A 25,825-nucleotide genomic window follows, 5' to 3' on the forward strand; every position below is an offset into this window, starting at 1 on the left:
TAGTGCAAGTAAAACATCCCAAGCGGTTATTTTATACATGTGATCCATTATCGAATCTAATTAGAAGTTTCGAATTCAAATAAGCGTTGCCATTTTTCCCGATTTCCGTATCGATAGCACTGCGCAAGCGAAAGCATCGAACATTACTGCGCCACCTGGCGATTATCACATCACTAAGCAACCACACGACACACATACTTGCAAATATACGCACATGCATGCACGCAGGAGTTTGTTGTGTCGCGTCGCGCTAAATTAACGAAAGGAATGAAAAAAATCTTAAAAATTTCAGTGCTCACGCCTAATGTAATAATTTCCAATTGGTGATCAATCGTTAACTAGTGAAAAATATGTCCAATTGGCTTGAAAGCGTCTTAATTATGAATGAATACAATTGACATTTCGATACATACACAAACACATACATGTACACATCTTTGCGAGGGGGGCAGAACTCTGAAAAACTGGTATATAAAAGACGACGCCAAATGAAAAAGACAGCGCGCGCGAGTGAGAGAGATAAAACAGTAGTAGTATACTGCGGGTGTTTTTTTTTTGCTAATTGCCAATTGCATAGGTAAAACGAAAATTTGCCTAAAATCAGAAATTCAAGTTTATATCTAACGTAATGTCACAACACAATAATCAACCGCATTCGCATCAGCATCAACAACAACATCTTCACTACTACCAGCAGCAGCAGCAGCATCACCTACAGCAACAACAACACCAGCAGAATCAGCATTTACAACATAAACAAATACAACAGCAGCACAGTTGGTACTCACATGTTGCTTCCTACCCGCCCCAACAGCCGCACCCCTATGCGACGCCCTGCAAGAGCAGCAACAATAACAATCACAACAACAACAACAACAATAACATTATGAATGCATACGGAACGGGTGGGACACACTATTACGGCGCTGCTACTACTGCTGCTGCTGCTGCGGGGGTGGGATATAACCTTGAAGCTAATACTGTGGCCTATGCGCACAACCAGCTGCTGCAATACCAACAACAACAACAACAACAGCAGCAGCAGCAGCAGCTTGGTCAACGTTCGTATATGCCGCACAGCATAATGCACAGCTCCTATCCTTATATTAAGAGCGAACCGTTGGAGCTGCCCGATGACAGACAACGCCATCAACAACACCAAACTCAGCAGCAATTACAACAGCAGCAGCAGCTACAACAACATTTTCAAAACCCGATGGCACCGCCGCCAGCACCCGCCTCCAATCGCCACACGCTTGATGCCAGTGGCGAAATGATAATAAAATGTAAGTATCGAGATTTTGGGGATATCGATATCCACACTTAGACAGTCATGCAAATATACTAACTGTTATAAGCAATTGGTTCTAGAGGAGGTCGTAGAGATGGGCATATATTAGATATTAATGGCACGACACAAAACATACTTCGAACCGAACGAATTTCTACAATAATTGCATATTTGATGACTTTAATGATGAAACGTTGATTTTTTATCTCTATAAATAAAGTTTATTTCTTTTTTAAAAAAATGAAATTGTGTTAAATTTTGAATGGTTCAGTCATTTTATAATTTTAATTAAGAAAAATAATAAAATAAGCATGAAATGGGTTAATTTCAGTAGAAAAATATTGTGATTTAAATTTTTTTTAATCTTAACGAAATATGTAACTGGCGTTCGTGCCGCGCACGCTTTAAAATTCGTGTTTTGCGTTCGTAAATATGCATATGACCATATCTAATTGGTACAGACGCACTCACATAGTCAGAGCGTAACAAAAACAAGACTGAGAGTGTAATTGACTGAGTGAGAGAGAGAGAGAGCTTCCAGTTACTGTTACTTGGGCGCCCATATATTTTGTCGTATAGCGTAAGTAGCAGTAATTTCAGCTCCGTTTTTTGGCGTCGCCGAATCAATAAAACGTTTTGTTACAGAGTTAATATACGCTGGAGTTTTTAGCGGTGGTTTCGTTCGGTTAGTTTTCGGTGGGCTCCCTAGGTTTTCGGTTTAACAATTTTAGTTTTCGATTTTTTTGTTCGTCTACGTATCTGTATCTCTGTTTCTGAGTGATTTTTGTCTGTTTTCCTGTGTGTATGTATCTATTTATTCGCCAAAGTAGCTAAAATATATGTATATACCATCGTATTATATACTCAGCTACATAGATACCTTATATTACCGGCTATGACCCTAACGTTTATGTATACTGTCTCCAATCCAACTATTGATGAGCATTTGCTTGGATGTGTTTTCGTGTGTGTGTTTGTTGATTCTCTGTTTTAAGTCTCGAATCTTATGTAACTTTCAGGTTCCTAAATATATTATAACCTTTGCATGCATACATGTTCATAACCAATTGGGCGCTGTCTAAAAAAAATGTAAAAAAGCTCTTTATCAATTTTTACCTTAATTTCTTTAAGCACACTTATGGAAAACTAAGATATAGTGTTTTCCATACTTATAAATTGATAAATTGATGTGTGTATATAGAAAAGAAAAAAGAAAAACACTCTCGCTTCTGTTATCTCTATATTCATGCTTATCAAAGTAGCGAGAACAACTGAATACAAATCTACAGTATGAATGTGTACGTAAAACCATATAAACTGAAAAAAACTAAGGTCTTCTAGAAGATACTTCTACATACATATATGTGTATAGGTACATGCATCCATACATAGGTATGTTTTCGTTGGTTAAATTAAATCTTAGTAGCTTAATTTTCGTTATAAATATTTTTTTAAAACAATCATAATTATAATCATCCTTTAATAGTGAAAGCGTTTTTATTGTACATTTCATTTAACATATGGTCAGATCAGATTATTTTTAGCACTCAAGCTGTAAGCATCACACAATATGAAAGAAAAAAGTATAATTCTTTGTGATTTCTTGGTGAATTTCTCATTTATTGGATTTCCCGATTTATTGTTTTAAAACATATTTCTATAAAGAATTTGTAAATGGAACTTAAATATTATCAAAAAGAATAAAATATTAAATATTATCCATGAGCGATTATAAAATATTACTACCTGAATATAGAATATAAACATGTATAAAAGTATGGGACATATTTTCTATTTTGCACATAAGATTTGTTTCGATATGCTTACAAAAATAGATTTCTAAAATTAAAATTAATTTCATTAAAGCACAACAAATTCAGCCGAACGAAATTAGATCGATAAAGAGCTGAGATAATTAAATTGCATATTAATCAAAAATTGTATATATTAATTTTGTTTTTGACAGCGGAACCCATTGACGAACATGCGTTCAAGTCCAGTTATATTGATGATAATACACCCTTTGCCGATTTTAGCAAATTCCCCGAATTCGGCGATGAAATGCTGAGTCCCAAGGTAGAGCTAACTGTAAAGGATGATGCCTACGGCAGCCAAAAGGTGAGCTGGGACAGACTAAAAACTGTGTTTTATTTATTAAACAGATTTATTCTGAATTGTAGAATCCGCTCAGCTTTCCTCGCCGTAAGCTACAAACGGAACGGTCCTCGGAGAGTCTGCCTATTTGTCAGCGTTGCAAGGAGGTGTTCTTTAAGAAACAAATCTATCTGCGTCATGTGGCTGAGAGCAGCTGTACGATACATGAGTACGACTACAAGTGCAACATCTGTCCCATGTCCTTCATGGGCGTCGAAGATTTACAGAAGCACAAACAACTGCATCGCACGGATAAGTTCTTCTGCCATAAGTACTGTGGCAAGCACTTTGACAACATTGCCGATTGCGAGTCGCACGAGTACATGCAACATGACTACGATAGCTTTGTGTGCAACGTAAGAAGGGAGAATGGATCTCATTTACAAGAGGAAGCCCTAACTAATTTTATTTTACCATTTGCAGATGTGCTCAGTAGCATTTGCTACACGTGAACAGCTTTATGCTCATTTGCCGCAGCACAAGTTTCAACAGCGCTTCGATTGTCCTATCTGTCGGTTGTGGTATCAAACTGCGCTAGAGTTGCACGAGCATCGTCTAGCGGCGCCTTATTTTTGTGGCAAATATTATGCAGCGGCACATCAGCAACAGCAACACCAACAGCAACAGCTATCGGAGCAAAGCAACTACAAGCTGCAAGACTGCCACATGGGCACAATAGAGAGTGAGCCTTGGTTATTCAAACTGTTTTGCTAAGCCTAATGTTTTCTTTCTTTGCAGTGACCGTGCCGCAGCATAAAGCATTGCCAGCCACGGCGGCTCTTAGTTCCTTACTGCAGCAGCGTCAAGCGAATGCTGACGGTGGTGCTTCTCTCTTTTCCTCTTCCTTAAAGAATGAGCCAAGTGTTAAGCTGGAGCGAAGCTACAGCAACTCAACCAGCGAGTCTGGATACAGCATGCACGAGAGCAGCGGTTACAACAATGCATATGGGAGTGATAATTCGCTGCATGGCAGCGGCGTTGCAATTGGTGGACCGCAGGCACATTCTTCCACGCTAGATGAATCGGAGGATGCGCTGTGCTGTGTGCCCTTGTGTGGTGTTCGCAAAAGTACTAGCCCCACTTTGCAGTTCTTTACGTTTCCCAAGGATGAGAAGTATCTGCATCAATGGCTGCACAATCTCAAAATGTTTCATATACCTGCGTCGAGCTATACCAGCTTTCGCATCTGTAGCATGCATTTCCCCAAGCGCTGTATAAATCGCTATTCGCTGTGCTATTGGGCAGTGCCCACGTTCAATCTGGGCCACGATGATGTCGCCAATTTATATCAGAATCGAGAGTTAACCAACACCTTTACCACCGGCGAGGTGGCTCGCTGCAGTATGCCAAATTGCACGAGCCAGCGTGGTGAAAGCAATCTCAAGTTTTACAATTTTCCAAAGGACATCAAGAGCCTGATCAAATGGTGCCAGAACGCACGTCTGCCCGTCCAGGCCAAAGAGCCGCGTCATTTTTGCAGTCGACACTTCGAAGAGCGTTGCATTGGCAAATTCCGACTGAAACCCTGGGCTGTACCTACGCTCCATTTGGGTGCGCAGTATGGCAAGATTCACGATAATCCTAAGAATCTGTATGTTGAGGAGAAACGTTGTTGTCTGAACTTTTGTCGTCGCAGTCGCTCCTCCGACTTCAACATGTCCCTTTATCGTTTTCCCAGAGATGAGGTACTGCTGCGTCGCTGGTGCTATAATTTAAGACTCGATCCGGCCGTATATCGTGGAAAGAACCACAAAATATGCAGCGCTCACTTTATCAAGGAAGCTCTCGGCCTTCGCAAATTATCGCCAGGTAAGCAACTGTATGCCAAATGCTTTCTTACTTTTATAAATAATTTCTTACTTATTGGACGATGATTAGATTTAGCTTATTATAAATATATAAAGGAGAAGGCCCACCACCTTTCCTTTTTGATTAATTGTCGAGTTTCAAGAGCGTGATCCGATTTATTAAGCCCGTCATAAAAATACTTAAGATATATCAGACAATATCCAGGTAGCGATGGCTTAAATGTCCCAGCGATTCACAATGTCTTAAATTTTATTTTGACTGCTTCCAAACAGGATATACAAGAATATTTCCAGGATATAATAGAGTATATCCAGTGTATCTTTTCCTCCTACATTTGACCCCTTTACTATTGTTTTATTTTTGTTGGCACTTGCATAAACTCATTTTGATAGCGTTGGGCCTAAGCATGACATCATTTGAAAGTTAGTTAATATCTATATACTTGTTGAATGTTCTCTGTATAATTATATCTAATATTCTAATTACCATATAAAATAATACATTTACAGGTGCTGTACCAACACTGCATCTGGGTCACAATGACACCTTCAACATATACGAGAATGAACTGTGGCCCCCTCCAGCACCTTCGACGCCCACACATCATAATCATCATCATCAACAGCAGCTACAACAGCAGCATATGCAGCAGCACCAAGCGCATCAGCAGCAACAGCAGGTTCATCACAAATATCAAAGACATTCGGCTGCTTCCACTTCCTCGTCAGCCAGCTCTACATCCCACTATGTAGATCCAGAGCTAAGTGCCTCCTACATGGCCATGGGCATGGGCGCTGGCGCCTCATCCTCCGGGCTGCTGAATGCGAGCGATAGCATGGACGTCTGCTGCGTGCCCAGCTGTGAAAGCAAGCGGCACAACAACGAGAACATCACATTCCATACCATACCCAGGCGTCCGGAGCAAATGCGCAAATGGTGTCACAATCTCCGTATACCCGAGGACAAGATGCATAAGGGTATGCGTATATGTAGTCTACATTTCGAGCCCTATTGTATTGGCGGCTGCATGCGCCCGTTTGCGGTGCCCACGCTACAATTGGGCCACGACGAGGAGGACATTCATCGCAATCCGGATGTTATAAAGAAGCTAAACATACGTGAAACCTGCTGCGTGGCTGTTTGCAAACGCAATCGAGATCGTGATCATGCCAATCTGCATCGCTTTCCCAGCAATGTGTCCCTGCTAACAAAATGGTGTGCCAATTTGCAGCGAACCGTTCCGGATGGGATTAAACTCTTCAACGATGCTATTTGTGAGGTGCACTTCGAGGAACGCTGCTTGCGCAACAAACGGCTGGAGAAGTGGGCAGTGCCCACTCTTATGCTTGGCCACGAGAACATTCCCTATCCGCTGCCCACTCCCGAGCAGGTGGCCGAGTTCTATGCCCGACCATGTGCACCAAACAATGGCGATGAGCAGGGCGAATGCTGTGTGGAGACCTGCAAGCGTAATCCCAGCGTGGATGATATTAAGCTCTATCGACCGCCGGAGGAGTCGCAAGTGCTGAGTAAATGGGCGCATAATCTGCAGATTGACATTGCTCAGCTGCCTGCCATGCGCATTTGCAATCTACATTTCGAGGCCCATTGCATAGGCAAGCGAATGCGCCCATGGGCCATACCTACGCTCAATCTGGCCAACAATATAGAAAATCTCTTTGAGAATCCCGAGCAGCAGATGTTGTACAAGCGACGCACCTCCCATCTCAGCGTGCAAAGGGAAGGAGCTGATGGAAGCCTTATCAAACCCACCTGGGTGCCACGCTGCTGTCTGCCGCATTGTCGCAAGGTGCGCGCACTGCACAATGTCCAATTGTATCGCTTTCCCAAACTCAATCGAGCCACGTTGGCAAAGTGGGCGCATAATCTGCAAGTGCCGATGGTTGGAAGCGCTCAGAGGCGTCTCTGCTCCGCGCACTTTGAGCCGCATGTGCTCAGCAAGAAGTGCCCAGTGCCTTTGGCGGTGCCGACACTTGATCTCAATACTCCGCCCGGCTACAAGATCTACCAGAACCCATCTAAGATTAAAGCAAATAAATTGTGTATGCAGCGCGTTTGCATTGTGGAGAGTTGTCGTCGGCAACGAGGCCAGGGTGTCCAGCTCTTCCGCTTGCCACACAGTCCCACCCAGCTACGCAAGTGGATGCACAACATACGAATGCGCCCACGCGGAGCAATGCGGCAACAGTATCGCATCTGCTCTCTCCACTTCGAGACGCACTCGTTCAATGGCAAGCGATTGAGCACTGGCGCCATTCCCACTCTCGAGCTGGGCCATCAGGACGATGATATCTATCCGAATGAGGCACAATCGTTCGTCGAGGAGCACTGCGCCATCGAGGGCTGCGATGCTTCCAAGGAGCAGCCGGATGTGCGCCTCTTCCGATTTCCCAACGATGACGAGGATCTGCTTTGGAAGTGGTGCAACAATCTCAAAATGAATCCTGTTGATTGCATCGGCATGCGCATCTGCAACAGGCACTTCGAGACGGATTGCATCGGCCCCAAACACCTCTATAAGTGGGCCATACCCACTTTGATGCTTGGGCACGACGATGTCCAGATTGAGCTGATATCAAATCCTAAGCCTGAGGATCGCTATGTAGATCCGGTGTTCAAGTGCTGTGTTCCTACCTGTGGCAAGACTCGCAAATTCGATGAGGTGCAAATGAACAGTTTTCCCAAAGACTTGACACTCTTCGAGCGCTGGCGCCACAATCTTCGACTGGATCATCTTAATTTCAAGGAGCGCGAACGCTATAAAATTTGCAATATCCATTTCGAAGACATTTGCATTGGCAAGACCCGCCTCAACATAGGATCTATACCCACACTAGAGCTAGGTCACGACGAGACGGAAGATCTCTACCGCGTGAATCCCGATGAGCTTCAGAGCAATTTGTTTGGACGACAGCGACGCGTGAGTATCAAACAAGAACCGGAGGAGCACTTTACTAGACAGGTGAGCAGGTCAGCAGCGATTGTTTATTCAATTTATTTATGCTTCTTTTTACCAGGTGAAGTTCAAGCGATCCCAGTCGGAGCTCAAGTGCTGTGTCGCCAGCTGTGTACGCAGTCGATTAGAAAATGGAGCTCGTTTGTTTCCCTTTCCCACGGGCAAGCAACAACAGACCAAGTGGCGGCACAATCTTCGCCTCAAAGCTGACGAAGTGGATAGGACAACTCGTGTTTGCAGCGCCCATTTCAATCGACGCTGCATTGATGGCAAACAGTTGAGAGGATGGGCCATGCCCACCCAGCAGCTGGGCCACCAGGAGACAAACATCTATGAGAATCCCAAGAATATACCGGGCTTCTTTACCCCTACCTGCGCGTTGGCCCATTGTCGTAAAAGGCGGAGCATTGACAATGATTTGCGCACCTATCGCTATCCGCGCAGCGAGGAATTGCTTGAGAAATGGCGTGTAAATCTTCGCCTCGCTCCAGATCAGTGTCGCGGGCGCATTTGTGCGGATCACTTCGAGCCCATGGTGCGTGGAAAGCTTAAGCTGAAGACAGGTGCAGTGCCTACGCTGAATCTGGGTCACGACGAGGGTATAGTCTTTGACAATGAGGCTATCAAAGTGGGTCTGCAACAAGAGGAGGAACCAGATGGTGAAGAGGCGGCGAACAGCTTGGACTTGCTTGATAAACTGAAGAATGAGCCGCAAGAAGAGGATCAGCATATGGCAAATGACGAGCGGGCAGAAGAACCAGATGAGGAAGAGGAGCAGCAGGAGCAGGATGAAGAAGGAGATGAGCAGCAAGATCAGGGCTATTTTGACCCCTTAGAGCTTGTGGAAACTTTTGCCGAACAGCACAGCGAAGATGAACAGCTCTATAATGACGAAGATGACGATGTTGATGATAATGAGGAAGAGGAAGAGGAAGATATTCCTGGCAACGATGATGAGCTGCTGCTGCCCGATACTCTGCCCATCCAGCTGGCACTTCCACCAAGACGTGAGAAAAGAGAGAAAGCCGTGAATAATGTGACGCCAATATGTTGCCTCAAGCATTGTCGTAAGGAACGCACTGCTACCCATCAGCTGAGCACCTTTGGGTTTCCCAAGGATCAGCAACAACTGCTCAAATGGAGCGCGAATTTGCAACTGGATCTATCCGACTGCGTTGGACGTGTTTGCATTGAACACTTCGAAGCGGAGATGTTGGGCACACGCAAGCTCAAGCAAAACGCGGTGCCCACCTTGAATCTGGGTCATGCCACACCCCTCAGCTATCGTTGCAATGGACAAGCTTTGGGCATCGTTGATGCACAGCCGCAGCAGCATTCGGTTTTTCGGCTTTGGAGCCTAAAACACTGCCGCAAAAGGAAATCGCTGCTGACGCCGACGACGACGACGTCGACGAATCTAGCAGCGACGACGGCTAAGCGTAGCTGCTGCCTGCCCAGTTGCGGCAAGCAAGCGGAGCTGCATGGCGTTCAATTAAGACGCATGCCAAGAGAACGTTTACTGCTGCGCAAGTGGCTGCACAATCTAAAGCTGCCCGCACACTTGAACATCAGCCAGGCGTATGTGTGCGAGGAGCATTTCGAGGAGCAGGCCATGTTGCCTACCTTGCAACTGGGCCATACGGATAGCAACATTTATCGTAGCAGCAGCAGCAGCTCAACGGCAGCTAATGGCTGCCTGGTGCCCAGCTGTCCATGTGCACGTCTCAATCTCTATCGAGGCTACGCACTGCCCGAGCATCCCCAAGTGCAGGAAGCCTGGCTGCAGTGGCTGCAACTGCCGCCTCGTTCTCCTAACTTATCGAGCCACGCCCAGTTGTGCGTCATGCACTATATGCAGCTGTTTGAGCAGGTGCCGTTGCCGGAGAAACTACCCGAGATGGTGCTCTGCGAGCTGCGGGAGACCTATGAGCACATCGCCAGTTCCACCATGGCCATGGCGCTGCGCTGCGCAGTGCCCGGCTGCCAAACCAAATATACGGACAACGTACGGCTCACTAAGTTACCCATGTGCCAGCGTACCCGTGCCCAGTGGTTGCACAATACAAAAATCGACTACGACCCGGAACGCGATTACCTCTATCGCATCTGCATGCGGCACTTCGAGCCCCATTGCCTGGGTTCAGTGCGTCCCAAGCAATGGGCGGTGCCCACGCTACACCTCAACCACAACGATCCGGATATTTATCAGAATCCCAAGCTGGAAGACAACACAGTCGGCATAGCAATCCAGCAGGGTGTACCGCTTGAAATGCCGCTACGCATTAAGACGGAGCTGCCGCTTTTCCTATCTCTCAGCCCGACGGCCAGCCCGAGCGCAAGTCTGAGTCCTAGGGGTAAAATACGCACCTGTTGCATTTCTAGTTGCGGGCAGCAGGCCAATGCTCTCACCCGTCTCTTTCGCTTTCCCAGTAGCGAAACTGCGCTGCTCAAATGGCTGGTGAATACACAGCAGCAGCCGCGTTTCGTGGATGCGCAGCACCTGTTCGTTTGCCAGGAGCACTTCGAGCCGGAGGCCATTTGCAAGAAGCTATTGCGCAGCTGGGCGGTGCCGACGTTGAAACTAGGTCATGATGGTCACATTATACCCAATGCTCGCCACAATGGCAATATTGCTGACAGCCAAGAGAATAAGCAGGCATTGCAGTATATCTGGGCCAACTACTGCTCCGTTCTTACCTGTTTCCAAAAGCGCAGCGAGCAGTTGCGTCTCTTTGCCTATCCCACGGATCGACCCACCATTCGCCGGTGGGCTGCCAACTGCAAGCACCGTTCTATGCAAGCCAGCAGCGATGGATTTCAGGTAACAGCAGATCTGAGCATATATATATAGATATGTATGAAGATAAGTATATATAAATATATTTGTCATTCAGTGTGTATAGCTGCATAGGCATTTTTGTATAAGCCTTACATATTTCTTGTTGCGTCCGACTGAAAGAATATATAAAGCTGTCATATGATAAATTGACCGGAAGATCAAAATTCAATGGGTATAGGGTATAAAAAGACCCTGAACCCATTGGAAATAGAAATATTGGTTTTGTAAAAATTTATGTAAATCGAAGAAGAAGTCCTGGCAGTCCTTATAAGTTTATATATTCTTGATCCGTTGACCTGATCAGTCGATCTAGCCATGTTCGTCTGAGTGTTTGTCCGTCACCACAAATACTAGAAATTTGAGCTTAGTTCGTATAATGATTGGAAAATCATAATTTCGTAGGGTACAGCGCATCTCCTAGTCGAGCCGTATTGCCTATTATTAGTTCACATCTGTTTTCTATACTTTTTTCGCATATGCAAATATGATAAGCTCGAAAGTTTGAACATCATCGGATCGTATTGTGTCTTTTGCAGGTCTGCCAGTCGCATTTCGCGCCAGATTGCTTTGAACCTGAGACCGGGCAACTGAAGGAGAACGCTGTGCCCACGCTTGAGCTAAGCCGACCCGTCTATCAGATGCGTTGCTTGGTTAATGGATGCATGAAGGAGGAGGATGCAGCGCGCCGTCGCTTATTTAAAATGCCGAAGCGAACATCACAGCTGGAGGATTGGTGTCACAATTTGCGCATTGATGCGTCGTCCATTATCGGCCAGGAGCCGCACGTATGTGAACGACACTTCGAAGCGCACTGTTTTAATGCGTACAAGCTGCTACGGCCTGGTGCGCGACCCACACTTCATTTGGGCCATGACGACCTGTTGGATGTGCTGCCTAATCCGGCCAAGTGGGAGGAAGATGCCCACGTATGCTTTGTGCCCAGCTGTGGACGATCGAAGGATGTGGATAATGTGCAGTTATTTGGGCTGCCAAAGCTTAGGGTTCAGCTGGAGAGATGGCTGCAAAATTTTCGTCTCGATCCGAGCAAGGAGCAACTGCACGGCCGTCGCATCTGTAGCGCACACTTCGAGCCCAGCTGCATAGACAATGAACGTTTACACATAGGCGCCATGCCTACACTCCAGCTGGGTCATGATGAGACGGATAATATACACCAGAGTTTCAAAGAACTGCCATCGCCGTTCCGGGGCAAGCGAATTACAATCAATTGCGACTGCTGCTATCCTCATTGCGTGGAACTGCAAAAGAGCTATCAAAAAATTACCTACGAGTTGCCAGAACAGCTGCGGCTGCGCGAAATGTGGCTGTCGTATATGGGATTGGAGCAATGTAGTCAGCAGCAGCCGCTGAAGCTCTGCCCGCTGCACTTGATCATGCTGTACGAGCAGTTCCCTGAGCTTTCAGCGGAAGAGCAGCTGCTGAGTACGAACTACGAAGCTTCTCGCAAAAGCATACGCATACGCCTAGTCAGCTGTGCTGTGCATGGCTGCAGGACTCTAAAACCAAGGGATGAGTGTCGCTTGCATGCACTGCCCACGCGTCGAGATGTGCTCGAGCTGTGGCTAGACAACTTGCAGCTAGCTTACTACGATAATCAGCGTTATTTGTACCGTGTGTGTAGCAAGCACTTCGAAGCTAATTGCCTAATGGAGACGACGCGCCGTCTAAAGCCTTGGAGCGTGCCCACACTGGAGCTGCCAGAGCCACCATTGCATCAGAATCCCACGGAGGAGCAGTGGCAGCGCATGAATGAGCAGCTAGCCGCGCAGCAGCTCTTAGAATCTGATGTTAAGCAGGAGCATGAGCAGGTGCAGGAGCAGGAGCAGGAGCACGAGGTGCAGGAGCAGGAGCACGAGGTGCAGGAGCTGGAGCACGAGGTGCAGGAGCAGGAAGAGTCACAGCTCCAACAAGAATCAGAGGTCAAGCAGGAGTTACAGCTCAAACAGGAGTTACAGCTGGAGCCGGTGCCACAGCCTATGTACGAGGACGATTATGATGAGCAGCAGCCACATGAAATGCAAGAACTGGAGGTGCTACTCGAGGTGGGACACGTAGAGAAGTGCACCACGTATGAACAAATGGACACAAAGTCATCTGTGAACTATGGCGAACAGCTGCTGCACAATCCCTTAGCTCCGGCACATTCTTTAGGTAGCGGTGCGATAGTCAGCAATGGCTCTTCTCAGTACAGTGCACGACATTGCAGCGTGCGGGGCTGCGATGTGACGGCGCTCGATGTGGATGGCAATCTGAAGTTGCACAAGTTTCCAACTTCGATAGATGCTATGGAGAAGTGGATGCACAATACCCAGGTGGATGTGGACATCAACTTCGCTTGGCGCTTTCGTATTTGTAGCTATCATTTTGTCGCTGAGTGCTTCAATGGATCGCGCATTAGACGTGGAGCCATGCCTACGTTGCGTTTGGGATCCCGACGTCCCGCGCATATTTACGATAATGAATTCAATGTTCAGCAGGAGCAGACGATAGCGAATACCGTGGAGGAGCAGCCAGTAGCGGCTGTGGACTCAAAGTTTGATATAAATCTGCGCCTGCCCTGTCCCGCTCCGCCCCGCAAATCTAGTAAATTCTGTCAGATCGACGGGTGCTCGAATCATTTGACCAGCGAAAATTTGACTCTTCATAAGTTCCCCCATTCGGCGGACATGTGTGCTAAGTGGCAACACAACACGCAGGTGCCGTTCGATCCGGAGTATCGTTGGCGCTATCGCATCTGCAGCGCACACTTTGAACCCATCTGCTTGGGCAACATGCGGCTGATGCATGGAAGTGTGCCCACCTTAAAGCTGGGTCCGCGGGCTCCCAAACAGCTCTTTGACAACGACTTTGCAGCGATCAACTTGCGCTTGGATAAAGAGAAGCGCAGCGAGGAAAATTTCACTGTAAAGCAGGAGCAAGCACAGCAATCCGAGGATGATGACCAAGTGCAGGAGCAGGAGCAGGAGCAAGAGGACTTAAGTATGCTAGTGCCAGAGCTGCAGTTGCTTGAAGCTGAGGATGAGGAGGAGGAGCATCAGGACAATTATTCAAACTGCAATAACAATTGGAGCATTAAACAAGAGAAGTCTAGCAACAGCAGCTACTATAATCCCGTCAAGTCGGGCTATGACAAGTGCTCCCTGATCCATTGCCAGCGCCAGCGTTCACAGCATGGTGTGCACATCTATAAATTTCCACGTTCCCGCCAGCTGCAGCAACATTGGATGCATAATTTGCGTATTCGATACGACGAACGTCGTCCATGGAAGACCATGATATGCAGCGTGCACTTTGAGCCGCAGTGCATACGACTAAGGAAGCTTCGTCCTTGGGCAGTGCCCACTGTGGATTTGGGCGACAATGTGCCAGAGCAACTGTACACGAACGAGCAGAGCCAGCAGCAGATGGAGGCGGGCAGCGAAGGTGAGGGTGACGGTGAGGATTATGATGTGGAAGATACAATGCTGGAGGACTACGTTGATGATTACGAAGACAATGAGCCGGAGGTGCAGCCTGCGGAACCTCATATCAAACGAGAGCGCCGTTCACGCTGCGATCCTTTGCCTCCTGGACAGTTGCCGCCATGGAAAATAAAGCAATGCTGTTTACCCTACTGCCGCAGACCACGAGGCGATGGCATCAAACTCTTTCGACTGCCCAACAACATTAGCGCCATACGCAAATGGGAGCAAGCGACAGGCATGCGCTTCTATGAGTCGCAACGCAACACAAAGCTCATATGCAGTCGTCACTTCGATCCGCAGCTAATAGGCGTACGTCGCCTAATGTCTAATGCGGTGCCGACAAGGAATCTTGGTCCAAATAACCCAGAGCCGGAGCTGCCGGCAAGTAGTCCGCGCTGTTGCATCACGGATTGCCAACACAATGGGCTAGTCAAGCTGCATAAGTTTCCCAGTGGTAACGCAAAAAGAGAGACGGCGACCATTCTGTTTCAGCTTCTAATCTGTCTCTCACTTTTCTCACAGATCCTTTGCTGCTGCATCAATGGTGCCAAGCGCTGGATTTGCCGGAAGTACAACGCTACTCTGGTAAACACATTTGCGCAATCCATCTACCAGCTAAGGCTTTTAGTTGCCTCATATGTGGTGTTGAGGATGTGCAGCTGCCCATGCAAGACTTCCCCGAGAATCGCAATCAGCGTGTCAAATGGTGCTATAATCTTAAAATTGAACCCATTGCCAAATGGGACAACACGAAACACATCTGCTCTAAACATTTTGAGAGTTATTGCTTTATACAGCCGGGTCGTCTGCTCCCGGATGCAATGCCTACGGTGCATTTGAAGCACACTGATAACAATATATTTCTCAATGAGTATGCTATAAATAAGAGTAAGATGCTCTGCATCAAGGATGAACCCTTGGAGAGTGAGGATCTGATGCTATAACACCCGCAGCCTAAATCGAAACTGTCATTTTATTGCCCATTCAGAAAGAAGAATACAGGAGGTCATATTGGGTTTGTGCAAATTATGTAAGAGGCAAAAGAAAGCGTTAGCAATCCCATTAGATATAAATATTCTTGATCAACACGACGGCCGAGTTGTGCTCGTCAGGTCCGTCTGTATGAGAGTTTCGATTTTAAATATAGTTATGCGTTCTTATGGGTTTCACAGTAATAGGTTTTAATTTTTTGCGATACATCATTAATCACAATACCTTAATATTTATAGCAATGAATAATTCGACTTGACTTTTAAGATGTAGAGTTTCCAAATTTGGATTGCAGGATCAACCAATGAATACGCAGGTTATGAATATTCTCCTCTCGGATTATTCCGCCACTATCAGAATGGTGCTCTAATGCAGGTCACCACAGGGTTCAGGGTATCTATTTCTTTGTCGGGCAATCCCGATCAGATTACTCTTAGTTGTTTGGAGTAGAAGTATCAAGTCCCCCCTGTCTATAAGCCACTTCATTTTAGCCTAGTATTAGTCTCAAATAATTTAAAAATACCTAATACTTAGTTAATAAGTATCGCTATCAATGTATTTATGAAAGGAAGCATCACGTCTACCCTAAATAATCTTAAGTAGAAACCAACCCCTTTCCTAATCGTAATATAACGAAGTAGCTAATCTATATATTTATACATATATATTTTATATATATAATATAGTCGTCTATTTGGTAATCGAGTGATTTTATAAACCTTATGGCCATATGATTTAACCTTCACAATGTTCCTTGTTTAGTATTTGATTTAATTCAATTCTTAAATTGTTTTACTTTTAGTTTAGTATTATATTAAAGTAAATATATGACAGCTCCTCATGCCCAAAAGGTTAAAGGATATTTGTGTGAGATGTGTCCTTAAATATCAAATTTTAGTATTGACCGTTGAAGATGAGCTACACTTAGAAGTCTCCATAACGTTAGCGTCGACTCGTTGCGAAAACTCAACCATTTCCTTAAGGATTGCATCAAACAATATGACTATTGATCCATCATACTCCTTTTAATATCAAATAAGCATATATATATATATATATATATATATATATATATATATATATATATATATATATATATATATATATATATATGTAAACCTGTAGCATATACAAAAGTACTTGGTGTCTTATAAAATATACATAATAAATGAAAATCTTATATTACTAAGATACTTGCCATAAAAATTACACTTGACTTTGACCTTATGTTCTATACATATACTATACTATATATATAAAGTTTAACAAAAAGATTTTTCGACGTGCCGAAGATTACTTTTGAGGACATATCTTATTATCTGTATACATTTTGCGTTTATTTAAAAAAAAAACCTATACAAGTGTGGTTTGAAAATGTATTAGAAGTGAAATTTAGCGCGCTCTTTTTACGTAAAATTGAATTCAATTTAGAAATATATTTAATTTTTTGTGATTGTAAGAGGCGAAATATGAATATCTAGCCGAATAGACAAACGGACATATGGATAGATTGACTAGACCGATTCCTATATGCTATATGCATCTGCGGTGAAATATGCGGGTGGTGTAAGAATTCTGAGAGTAGTACGAAGATAAAGGAAGGAATAAAATTATTTAATACAGTACTCTCTTAAATCTTTAGGTCTTAAGCTTAAATAAAAAGAACCCCTAGAGAAAAGTCTGCTACTGCTTGCCCGATTCATTGGCATCCTCGCTTTGCATGTAGCTGCTGTCCAAAAATAAATTGCGATCCGATTTGTTTGACTGAGCAAAAGAGAGCAGCATGTTAGTTAAAATACAATGTATACAGTTTTTTATAAAGTTAAGACACCACCTCACCTCGCGATATTTTTGCAAGTAAATGGAGAGAGGTTCTACATAGTTGTCAAATCCCAAATTGCTGAAAGCCACCAGCAAATCGTCTCCATTCACTGTTTTTCGATTTTCAGCGACGCTGCGCTCAATGGCCTCGCTGCTGATGAAGGAGATGAACTCGGAGACACATTCCTGTATACACTCCCTGGCATCCTTGGCTATTTTTCCATTCTGCGGTACGGGAACTTTCATTATTTTGATGATATTGCAAATGGGCAAAAAACGATCCTGTTCGCGCAACATGATGCCGTGTCCATCCTGTCTGTCCGATTCGTCTGCAATACATTTAAGTCGTTAAGCAAGCTACAGTTGTTCGATTTATTGCCCACCTCCTGATGCCTCATCCTCCTCTTTGACCATCATATCGTTCAGATATTGCTGTGAGTCCTCGCTGTTGCTCATTTTTATTTTGTTTATGTTAGCAAAATTAAAATTCAACCATGGATTTCACTAATTTATGTCAATTGCTACAACTACGTTCCTCAGTTAATTATTTAAGTGAATGACCTATTTGAATCAGGTGAAGCCCAAGCCTATTAATCTAGCAACGATTTGCAATTTAAAAACAAATTGAATTTGTTTGCTTATTGTTTTTTTCCTTGGGAGTATCTCTCACGCAGTTACAGTTCAGTGTACAAAAAATTGGTTATTGTAGTGGTGAAAAGCTATCGATATCATGCTATCGTACATAAATCTAAGCGATATATATTGCACGCGAAGCACGGGCTATTCGATACACTTTCGAAGAGTAGTCGATAGCGGCTACTGATCGCAGCGGTACTTTTTTTTTGCGCACTTTTTTTACTCCATAAAGCGATGCACGAAGAAATTGTTATTAAAAAAGAGGAACTTGATATTGATGATACCAAGATAAAGCTCGAATTAGATGAAGATGCGCCTGAGTTGGAGTTACCGTGCGGTAAATATACATGTCTGATTTTGCTTTTGCAATGTGCCTTTATATGTGTACGTATGTTGGTATGCGTGCGCATGGTTGTAACTTTGCATGTGTTGCGTCTATTTTTACTACGCACTATACCGTTAGCTTTGTCTTAATTTGTGTATTTGCGTTATATTTGCTAATGTTTTACAGCGGGCAGCTTTCTAAAAATCATCGAAGAGAGGCCAAATATGATAACAGTGCCGGTGCATGACTACAAATCCGAGGACGAGCTCAAATTCATTGAGAGTCTCAGCACGCTCGATCAGCAGCAAAGGGTAGACCCTAACCTTAACACAGTAGCATATGTAAACATGTCATTAATTTTAATGGTGCGATTCTCTGTACATTACAGTTATTTGTGACGTCATCCTGCGAAAATGATGGCGCACTTGCATGCAACATTTGCACTTTCAGGTGTGAAAATCGTCTGGCACTGGCCTCGCATCAGATCAATCATCAATTAAATCGACATTTTTGTTGCCATGGCTGTGGAGCTTGGTGCAACACGCTGGAGGAAATTCTGGAACATGAATTTCGCCAGCATGCGGGAGGTATAAATAGATCAAACTGCAGGGTAAGTGTGTTATAATAAAAAAAATAGATATTAATAACGATGGCAAAAACTGGGTCAAAGTTTTTCTTTATATAAATTTAATTGACATTTTTAATGAATTGAAGTATTAAGATACATATTTGTTGTCAATATCAACAGCCAAGTCCAAGTAGAGAATTACTTTAATGATTTAAAACAAGCCCAAAGTATACCCTAACTTTTTAAACTTGTGCTAAATGAAGTGTTTAGGAAGTAAATGTATATATTTGCGATAATAAAGAGTGTTGTCGATCTTTTGCTGAAGCAACTTTTATTGACTAATTGTATAGAGGTAAATCACATTACTGAAACGTATTTTTCAAATTGTTCTTCATCTAACAATTTTTTAAACAAAGAATAAACTTTCAGAATCTGATGATCTGTTTAGTCTAACGCTTAGTGCACTGTCCCGGCACTCTGGCGATGTTGTTGCATATACATTTACAAGGACATGTATTAAGTAACAATATTACTTATGCCTCTTACAGATTTGTCTATTAGAATGTAGCGATGCCACCAGCCTGGCCAAGCACATAAGCAGTCACTTTTTTGTACGTCGCTTTGTCTGTGCGATATGTCGTAGGCACTTTGAGACGCGGCCCGGACTACAGCTGCATTGGCAGCACAGCAAGGAGCTATGCGGGCAGGTGGAATATGGAGACATGCATGGTAATGTAGGTCAGTTAGTGGCGATCAACAGGTTGGACACGAATTTCGACGTGCAAATAAAAACGGAGCCGCTGGATACAACAGAAGAGCAAGCAGATCAGGATATGAAATTGGCAGATGTTGTAATCAAGACAGAACCACAGACTGATGAAGAAAAAGAAGAGTTAAAATCCGCCCAGGAGGCAAGCTGGACAAGTGGCAACAGTCTAGCAGGACAATTGCGTGGCAAATTGCGTCTGCCAGCAATAAAAAAGCCATTTTTCGTGGAAACAGCCAGCAAAGTTGAAACTCCAGCCATACAGTGTAAGTTGAGTTTAAATCTATAATACCGCTAGTTTTCTTTTATTAATATTCCTCCTATGCAGTTGTACCGTCCAACAAGAGGAATCTCGTACAAATAGCGCCCTCTAAACCAAAGCTGTTGACCAATATTTTGAAGACAACAAACAAAAGCAACCTAAATCAACCTAAAATTCTGCAATCCGCAAAAAATAAACCGCACATAGCAGGTAACATCTTGAAGGTGTTGCCCAGCAATTGTATGCTATTCAAATTACCACCAAACACCAAGATTATTAAAATATCGCCTAACCCTGGTAGCGTAAATTCAAATAGCTGCTCCACAGGCAGCAAAATTATAACACTGCCAAGTGCCATATCGATAAGTTCGTCTTCACCGCCGAGCAATAGCCAATCGGTTACAACAGCACCCAGTGCGGCTGTACTGCAAACCGGAGCCGCGCAAAAGCCCGTGTTGAACCGGAATGCCTATTTCAATGCCCTAAGTTTGTTTGAGAGCCTGCCCGAATCTCGCAAGATCATCACCGAATTCCAAAATCAAATACGTAGCATAGAGCAAACACTTCCGCTACCCGGCAGTGTTCTGCAAACGCCAAAGAGAAACAATAAAATAGTATTGCTATCGCAGCTAAATGTGCTTCGAATGCCACCCACCAAAACAAGCCATGCTAAAGTCCGTCAATTGCGTTTTACCTACCCCGATCATCGTTTCCACTGGGAGTGTCCAAAGTGTGCGCGTTGCTACGAACAGTATTTGGCTTTCTGCAACCATTTGACGCAGGTGCACGGTATTGCGGAAGCTGAGTTTGATCAGATTGAAGTGGAAGTCAAAACGTATAAGAGTGAGTAAAATTTGTTCTGTTGCTGAAAGGTTTTTAATAATTTGTATTTTTCTAGAATCAACTGAATCTAAGACTTTGCGAGCTACAAGTTCCACAGGTACTACATCGGCTCCTGTAACGGATGGTCCAGCGACAGAGCAAAAAGTGACAGCAGCTAAGGCTGGGTGTTCTGTTGCAGCAGCAGCACCCGCACCAGGAATTGTATCTCCGCTTGCCGCTCCTTTGAACGCGGCGTCGGCCGCTCCAGCAAAAGTAACGGTGGCTTGTGCAACAAAAGCTTCTACAGCCTGTGCATCTCCACCTACCTCTGCTGCTACTGCTAAGTCAGCACGATTAGGACCCGTAGCTCGTCCCGCTCAGTATAAATGCGAAGATTGCGCCAAATGCTTTACGACAGTGGGCGCCTTGCGCATCCATAAGATGATACACACAGGCGAGCTGCCACATAAATGCAACTATTGTGAGAAACGCTTTCGAACACCCGGGCAGGTGCGCGTCCATCAACGCAGGCACACTGGCGAAAAGCCTTTCAAGTGCAAGGTAAGGGTGTATTCTATATCCAAGGAAACATCTATGCTTCAGTAACAGGCTTGTTTTTTGGAACTTTTTATCTTATATTTTTTTATAAATGTTTTGACGGAGATTTTGCTGTATTTGAACTATATCTCACGCTAATGTTCTCTTCTTGCAGGTTTGCTCGCTGGATTTCACGCATCGCGAGACGCTGATCTCCCATCTATCACGTCACATTGGTATGAAGCGCTACAAGTGCTATGGATGTGACAAGAACTTCGTGGTGGTCAGTGGTTTGCGCGCACATCGCCGGCTGCGCCCGGATACGTGCGGAAAAGTGAAGTTTACGGCTCGTGCGCACGGGCCGCGAGTGCGTGTAATTCGTGGCGAGGTCGTTTTCGAATCCCATCCCGAGCACAATGGTTACCTGCGCAGCGAGGATCCATTGAATATTATGTCCGAGATTAAACAAGCCTCTGTTGCTAACGAGAACGAGTCTAGCTAACTACGCTATTTGTATATAAATTTACCCCTATTTTCTCTGTTTGTTTTGAACGTTAACATTTTTTGAATGAATATATCAAAAAATTCATTTTTATCTACTCTTGATGAGGGTAATAAAATATTGTCACATTTCTTGAATGTGAAGCAAAGCTAATCTTCAATAAACTATTTATATAGTTGATCCACCAACTCGACATATCAGTTTCTATGTCTATATAATTATGTACGCTAATTATTAAGTTTTATTGCTTTATCAAATAAACTTGGCATATGTCGTATGTCGGCCGGATAAACAATTTGTATCAAAGCAACTGTAATTTTTTAATAAAAAAATGTAACACTGAATAACTATATCATTTAGTTAACATCAAAATAATTCAGTTCAAAATTAAGAAATTCGTTAACGTGTTATTGACAGCGACAGGAGTTATCTTTTCAATAAATGTTTTTACTGGGTCGAGTATATTAGTTTCGCCGTTATTGAAATTAAAGGATTCAAATTTGTAATATTTACTGTATTCGACTTATGTTGTTGAAATATCGATATGCCTAGGGGTGTCAAATCGATAATTATAACTTTTTATAATATTAAAGCCGATATTGAAGCTTACGACTTGGAATTTCAAATATAAAACACCCGCCTGAAATATGGTCTCATCTTTTGGCAAGGGTATTACTGTGACCCTTCTCTATTATTTGACCAGAAATTATCTATATGTGTTTTCGATCTAAAACCAAATAAGTGTTAGAAGCTAAATCCCCAAATTTTACATCCTTTCATTTCTGATCTCTTCTACAAATAGACATCACGGCATGGCAAATCCGATATCGATTTTTATTAAATTAATGTAGCTAGCGATCAGTGATCTACTATGTAGTTGGTTGCAACCGACTGAAATAAGAACTTATTGGCCTTAAATGATAAATAATTTAAAATGAAGTTGTTCTTTTTCCGTAATATGTATTTTTATTTCGTCTTTTAATATTCATGTTCATTGTTTTTCCAGTTTTCGAAAATTATATATGTATAGTATATATAGTATATATCTGATACATATAGTCGTATGATAATGTTTAACTTCATGTAATTCTTACATAAAGAATTATTTGTATAAAATACAATCGCTCGACTCTAGCTTGATTAATTTTGGGGCTTTTTCGTATGTATCATTAAAATTGTTTTATATCTGACTAATTGGTAAAATATATGTATGCATGTATATATATATATTTATATATTAAACAATTTCATATAGTATTAACAAAATTTGACAAGCCGACCAATTTATTTTTCTTGTAATATACAATATAGACTTTTGTAATTAATTTATGCAGAAATATGCTAAGTATGCTTGCAACGCTGGGGTGATAACCATTATCTATTAGACATCTATTGTTGCTAATCGTTAATGCTATAATTTTTATTTATTTTATTTCACTTTATATATTTATATATATATGTACTCCAAATATGCCCTAGTACTTTATTTTTGGGTTTTGGCATTGCGCCAACTTGTCAATTTTCTAAATTCTAGCTCCAATTCTTTAGTGGGCAACACGCTAAATTTGTTATATAACAGTTACTTATGAGAGTGTATGAGTGTACTTATATCTTTAATGCATTATGCACAATGCGTATATATATATATATATTGTATTTATTTGTAGTGTACATACGTATTACTATTGTTGTTTAACATGTGGTTAAATAGTTGTTTAATATTTAATTTATTTTTGCTTTTATGCATTCGCTTGCTAACGACTTCATATATAAATACTATCGGCCGATTAAACAGCATATCAAATATGTATTTACACTATAATTCTTAGTTCATAATGCCATTTTATGTTGATGTAGCTTTATAGTCGGTATAAATGGGTGCGATTTATATTAATATATAGACGTATTCTGCAATTATATGCAATTTATATTAAGTATTCTACAATGTATATCTACATCTTATTACTCGTCTATCTCTTTTATCGGCTGGGTGTATTATCTATTGTTGCCTTGTCCATACACGTTAGGTACCATAATTTTCTAGCTGTAGGATCCTATTTACTTATATATATCTGCAGGGTTTAGTGATGTATACAGGAATACAATTATAAAATAAATTTAAGAATGATGTGCTTATAATAATTATACATGAGTAGGAATGTCAAATGAATATTGTAATGGATTCCTAAAAACCGTTTACATAATTTAATAAAATAAAATAAAAACACTTTAATCAAGTACAAAGGACCTAGAATTCGATTATTACAATTTGAACACTGCTCGTAAGTTATATAGCATCAAGGGAATGTCACAATGTAGAAAAAACCGCCTGCTAAGTAAAGTTAATCTTTAAACTAATTTAAACTAGGCGCTTTAACAGATATGCACTACGCAAGACTTTTTACTAATTGCACGGTTTACATTTGCTTTTGTTACATATATTATTAAACCTAAGCGGACTTTTTAAGTATGTCAAGTATAAAAAACATGAAACATATTTGATTGATTGTTGTCAGACAATACAAATATATATATATATATATTTATATATATATATATATATATATATATATATATATATATATATATAATTGTAATGATAATTGGATTTTGGACTACATTGCTCTACCATCTGCTCTAGCCGACAATTAGCTTAGGTTAATTTTCTTTCTCGAGATTCGTTTAGGCGGTAAGTTTTTAAAAGCTACCAAGTCCTTAGTTCAAATATGTATAGGTTAATCAAGTGGGTGGGTTGCCCCGCCGCACCACAACAACAAGTTGATTGACTACTTTGATTAGTTCGAGCAAAAACTGTATGCACACATGATATACATATATAGGTAGGGACATATGTATTTAAGTATAAATTACTGATAATTAAACTTGTAACAGTCTTTTTGAGTTTACATTTTATACCAAAATCAAAGACCGGGAGTGATAAAAGATGCTAAAGAACTAATCAAAATAGGGACAATGAAATGGATATTAAAATGTATATAAGCGAGGGTAGTCTGAAAACTTTTCCGACTTATCAAAAACTATATTCATTTAAATACCTTTTATTTTTCTACCATTCTATCTGCTTTTATCGTCACGTTAAGATCGGAAATATTTCAGACTACGGCCGTATTATGCATAGTATATAAGTAAGTATTTTGTGGGCAGTATCTGGCTATAATACTTTAAAGTTAAGGTATCCGTTTTTATCGTAAATGCGTATTTATGCGTACAATTTAAAACAACGAACATGCAACATTTAACATGAACATAGAGTCGACAACGTTTTTGCTCTGTAGCCGGACATCAACTCCAACTTCTGTTCCTTTTCCTGCTACTGCTTCAGCTTCCGTTTAGCTTCCTCAGTTTGCATAATTGTCGAACGAGCCCAAATACTCCAAGGCTGCGCGATAGCAAAAATGATATTGGTCCTGTAAAAGCGAAATTGGTTTAAGCCAACATATTTTAAGCACTAGAATGTGGTATCTACTCACTTCCGTCTGCACCATAGCGGGTCGCTGAGAGCGTAAAATGCGCACCGTTTGGAACACATCGAGCACGCCTTCGTATTGCATTCGCTCTAGCACAATGCTGAGTGTGATGAAGACGCCCGTGCGTCCCACACCAGCTGAACAGTGAACCGTGATCGGTCCATCCTGTCCAAATTGCTCCTTTGTCTTGTGCACCTGTCCAATGAAGTCGATAAAGCCATCACCAGACTTTGGAACGCCCTGCTCCGGCCAGTCTATGAACTGGAACTGGCGAACGGTGCGTGAAGAACCATCACGAGCATCAGTTACCTTTTGAGTACGAGAAGGAGCTTGTATAGAAACACATATGATTTGTGCAGTGGCATAATTTACCTTAAACTCTCGCAGCTTGTACTGCGGCATATTGTACTCGGCGATGGGATCCACGACATAATACTGATAGCGTACGGAGCGCTCGTGAGGCCAATATTGGAAGCACTTCTCCTGCAAACGGAAGAATAGGTGAATTAGACGATGTCCAATCAATTGAAGTTTTATGTTATGTTTGGCTTAT

The 25,825-nt window shown here is 42.6% G+C and overlaps 4 protein-coding genes across 8 annotated transcripts in view; 2 read left to right on the plus strand and 2 right to left on the minus strand.

Moving 5' to 3' along the window:
- The first annotated feature begins 92 nt into the window (after positions 1-92).
- On the plus strand, positions 93-16,177 carry LOC111598911. Its single transcript, XM_030223278.1, has 9 exons — positions 93-1,286; positions 3,258-3,409; positions 3,472-3,801; positions 3,869-4,127; positions 4,184-5,254; positions 5,764-8,237; positions 8,293-11,052; positions 11,607-15,009; positions 15,078-16,177. Exons 1-9 carry the CDS (start codon positions 629-631, stop codon positions 15,497-15,499), a joined length of 11,529 nt encoding a protein of 3,842 aa, XP_030079138.1. The 5' UTR covers positions 93-628; the 3' UTR covers positions 15,500-16,177.
- Positions 16,178-16,868: 691 nt separating this feature from the next.
- Positions 16,869-18,034, minus strand: LOC111594353 (nuclear transcription factor Y subunit beta). The gene is made up of 3 exons (XM_023307613.2): positions 17,750-18,034; positions 17,385-17,695; positions 16,869-17,309 (listed from the first exon to the last, which is right to left on the minus strand). Exons 1-3 carry the CDS (start codon positions 17,820-17,822, stop codon positions 17,229-17,231), a joined length of 465 nt encoding a protein of 154 aa, XP_023163381.1. The 5' UTR covers positions 17,823-18,034; the 3' UTR covers positions 16,869-17,228.
- Positions 18,035-18,176: 142 nt separating this feature from the next.
- On the plus strand, positions 18,177-21,855 carry LOC111594346 (transcription factor Sp4). The gene is made up of 7 exons (XM_023307601.2): positions 18,177-18,339; positions 18,514-18,638; positions 18,716-18,937; positions 19,444-19,927; positions 19,990-20,766; positions 20,822-21,306; positions 21,458-21,855. Exons 1-7 carry the CDS (start codon positions 18,237-18,239, stop codon positions 21,782-21,784), a joined length of 2,523 nt encoding a protein of 840 aa, XP_023163369.2. The 5' UTR covers positions 18,177-18,236; the 3' UTR covers positions 21,785-21,855.
- Positions 21,856-24,398: 2,543 nt separating this feature from the next.
- LOC111594348 (tyrosine-protein phosphatase Lar) overlaps positions 24,399-25,825 on the minus strand; it is a 143,840-nt gene continuing 142,413 nt past the window's right edge. For 3 of the 5 annotated variants that reach the window (XM_023307605.2, XM_023307608.2, XM_023307606.2), the window contains 3 exons: positions 25,645-25,755; positions 25,276-25,581; positions 25,144-25,212 (listed from right to left, as the gene is read on the minus strand). In XM_023307605.2, the coding sequence (XP_023163373.2) occupies positions 25,144-25,212; positions 25,276-25,581; positions 25,645-25,755 (486 nt within the window). Of the gene's footprint in view, positions 25,213-25,275; positions 25,582-25,644; positions 25,756-25,825 lie in introns of all 5 variants that reach the window. The other 2 variants (XM_023307607.2, XM_023307604.2) reach the window with 1 other exon arrangement.

The sequence above is a fragment of the Drosophila hydei genome, unplaced genomic scaffold (genome assembly GCF_003285905.1).
Source record: "Drosophila hydei strain 15085-1641.00,03,60 unplaced genomic scaffold, DhydRS2 tig00000149-arrow-pilon, whole genome shotgun sequence".
NCBI classification, from domain to species: domain Eukaryota; kingdom Metazoa; phylum Arthropoda; class Insecta; order Diptera; family Drosophilidae; genus Drosophila; species Drosophila hydei.

Excerpts from the sequence above, each read along its gene's own strand:
- LOC111594346 (XM_023307601.2), top strand. The coding sequence starts at position 18,237 with ATGCACGAAGAAATTGTTATTAAAAAAGAGGAACTTGATATTGATGAT. Across the intron at positions 18,938-19,443 it reads TAAATAGATCAAACTGCAGG|ATTTGTCTATTAGAATGTAG; the intron begins GTAAGTGTGTTA and ends TGCCTCTTACAG. Across the intron at positions 19,928-19,989 it reads TGAAACTCCAGCCATACAGT|TTGTACCGTCCAACAAGAGG; the intron begins GTAAGTTGAGTT and ends CCTCCTATGCAG.
- LOC111594353 (XM_023307613.2), bottom strand. The coding sequence starts at position 17,822 with ATGAGCAACAGCGAGGACTCACAGCAATATCTGAACGATATGATGGTC. Across the intron at positions 17,696-17,749 it reads GGAGGATGAGGCATCAGGAG|ACGAATCGGACAGACAGGAT; the intron begins GTGGGCAATAAA and ends AATGTATTGCAG. Across the intron at positions 17,310-17,384 it reads ACTTGCAAAAATATCGCGAG|TCAAACAAATCGGATCGCAA; the intron begins GTGAGGTGGTGT and ends TCTTTTGCTCAG.
- LOC111598911 (XM_030223278.1), top strand. The coding sequence starts at position 629 with ATGTCACAACACAATAATCAACCGCATTCGCATCAGCATCAACAACAA. Across the intron at positions 3,410-3,471 it reads ATGCCTACGGCAGCCAAAAG|AATCCGCTCAGCTTTCCTCG; the intron begins GTGAGCTGGGAC and ends TCTGAATTGTAG. Across the intron at positions 15,010-15,077 it reads GCTGCATAAGTTTCCCAGTG|ATCCTTTGCTGCTGCATCAA; the intron begins GTAACGCAAAAA and ends CTTTTCTCACAG.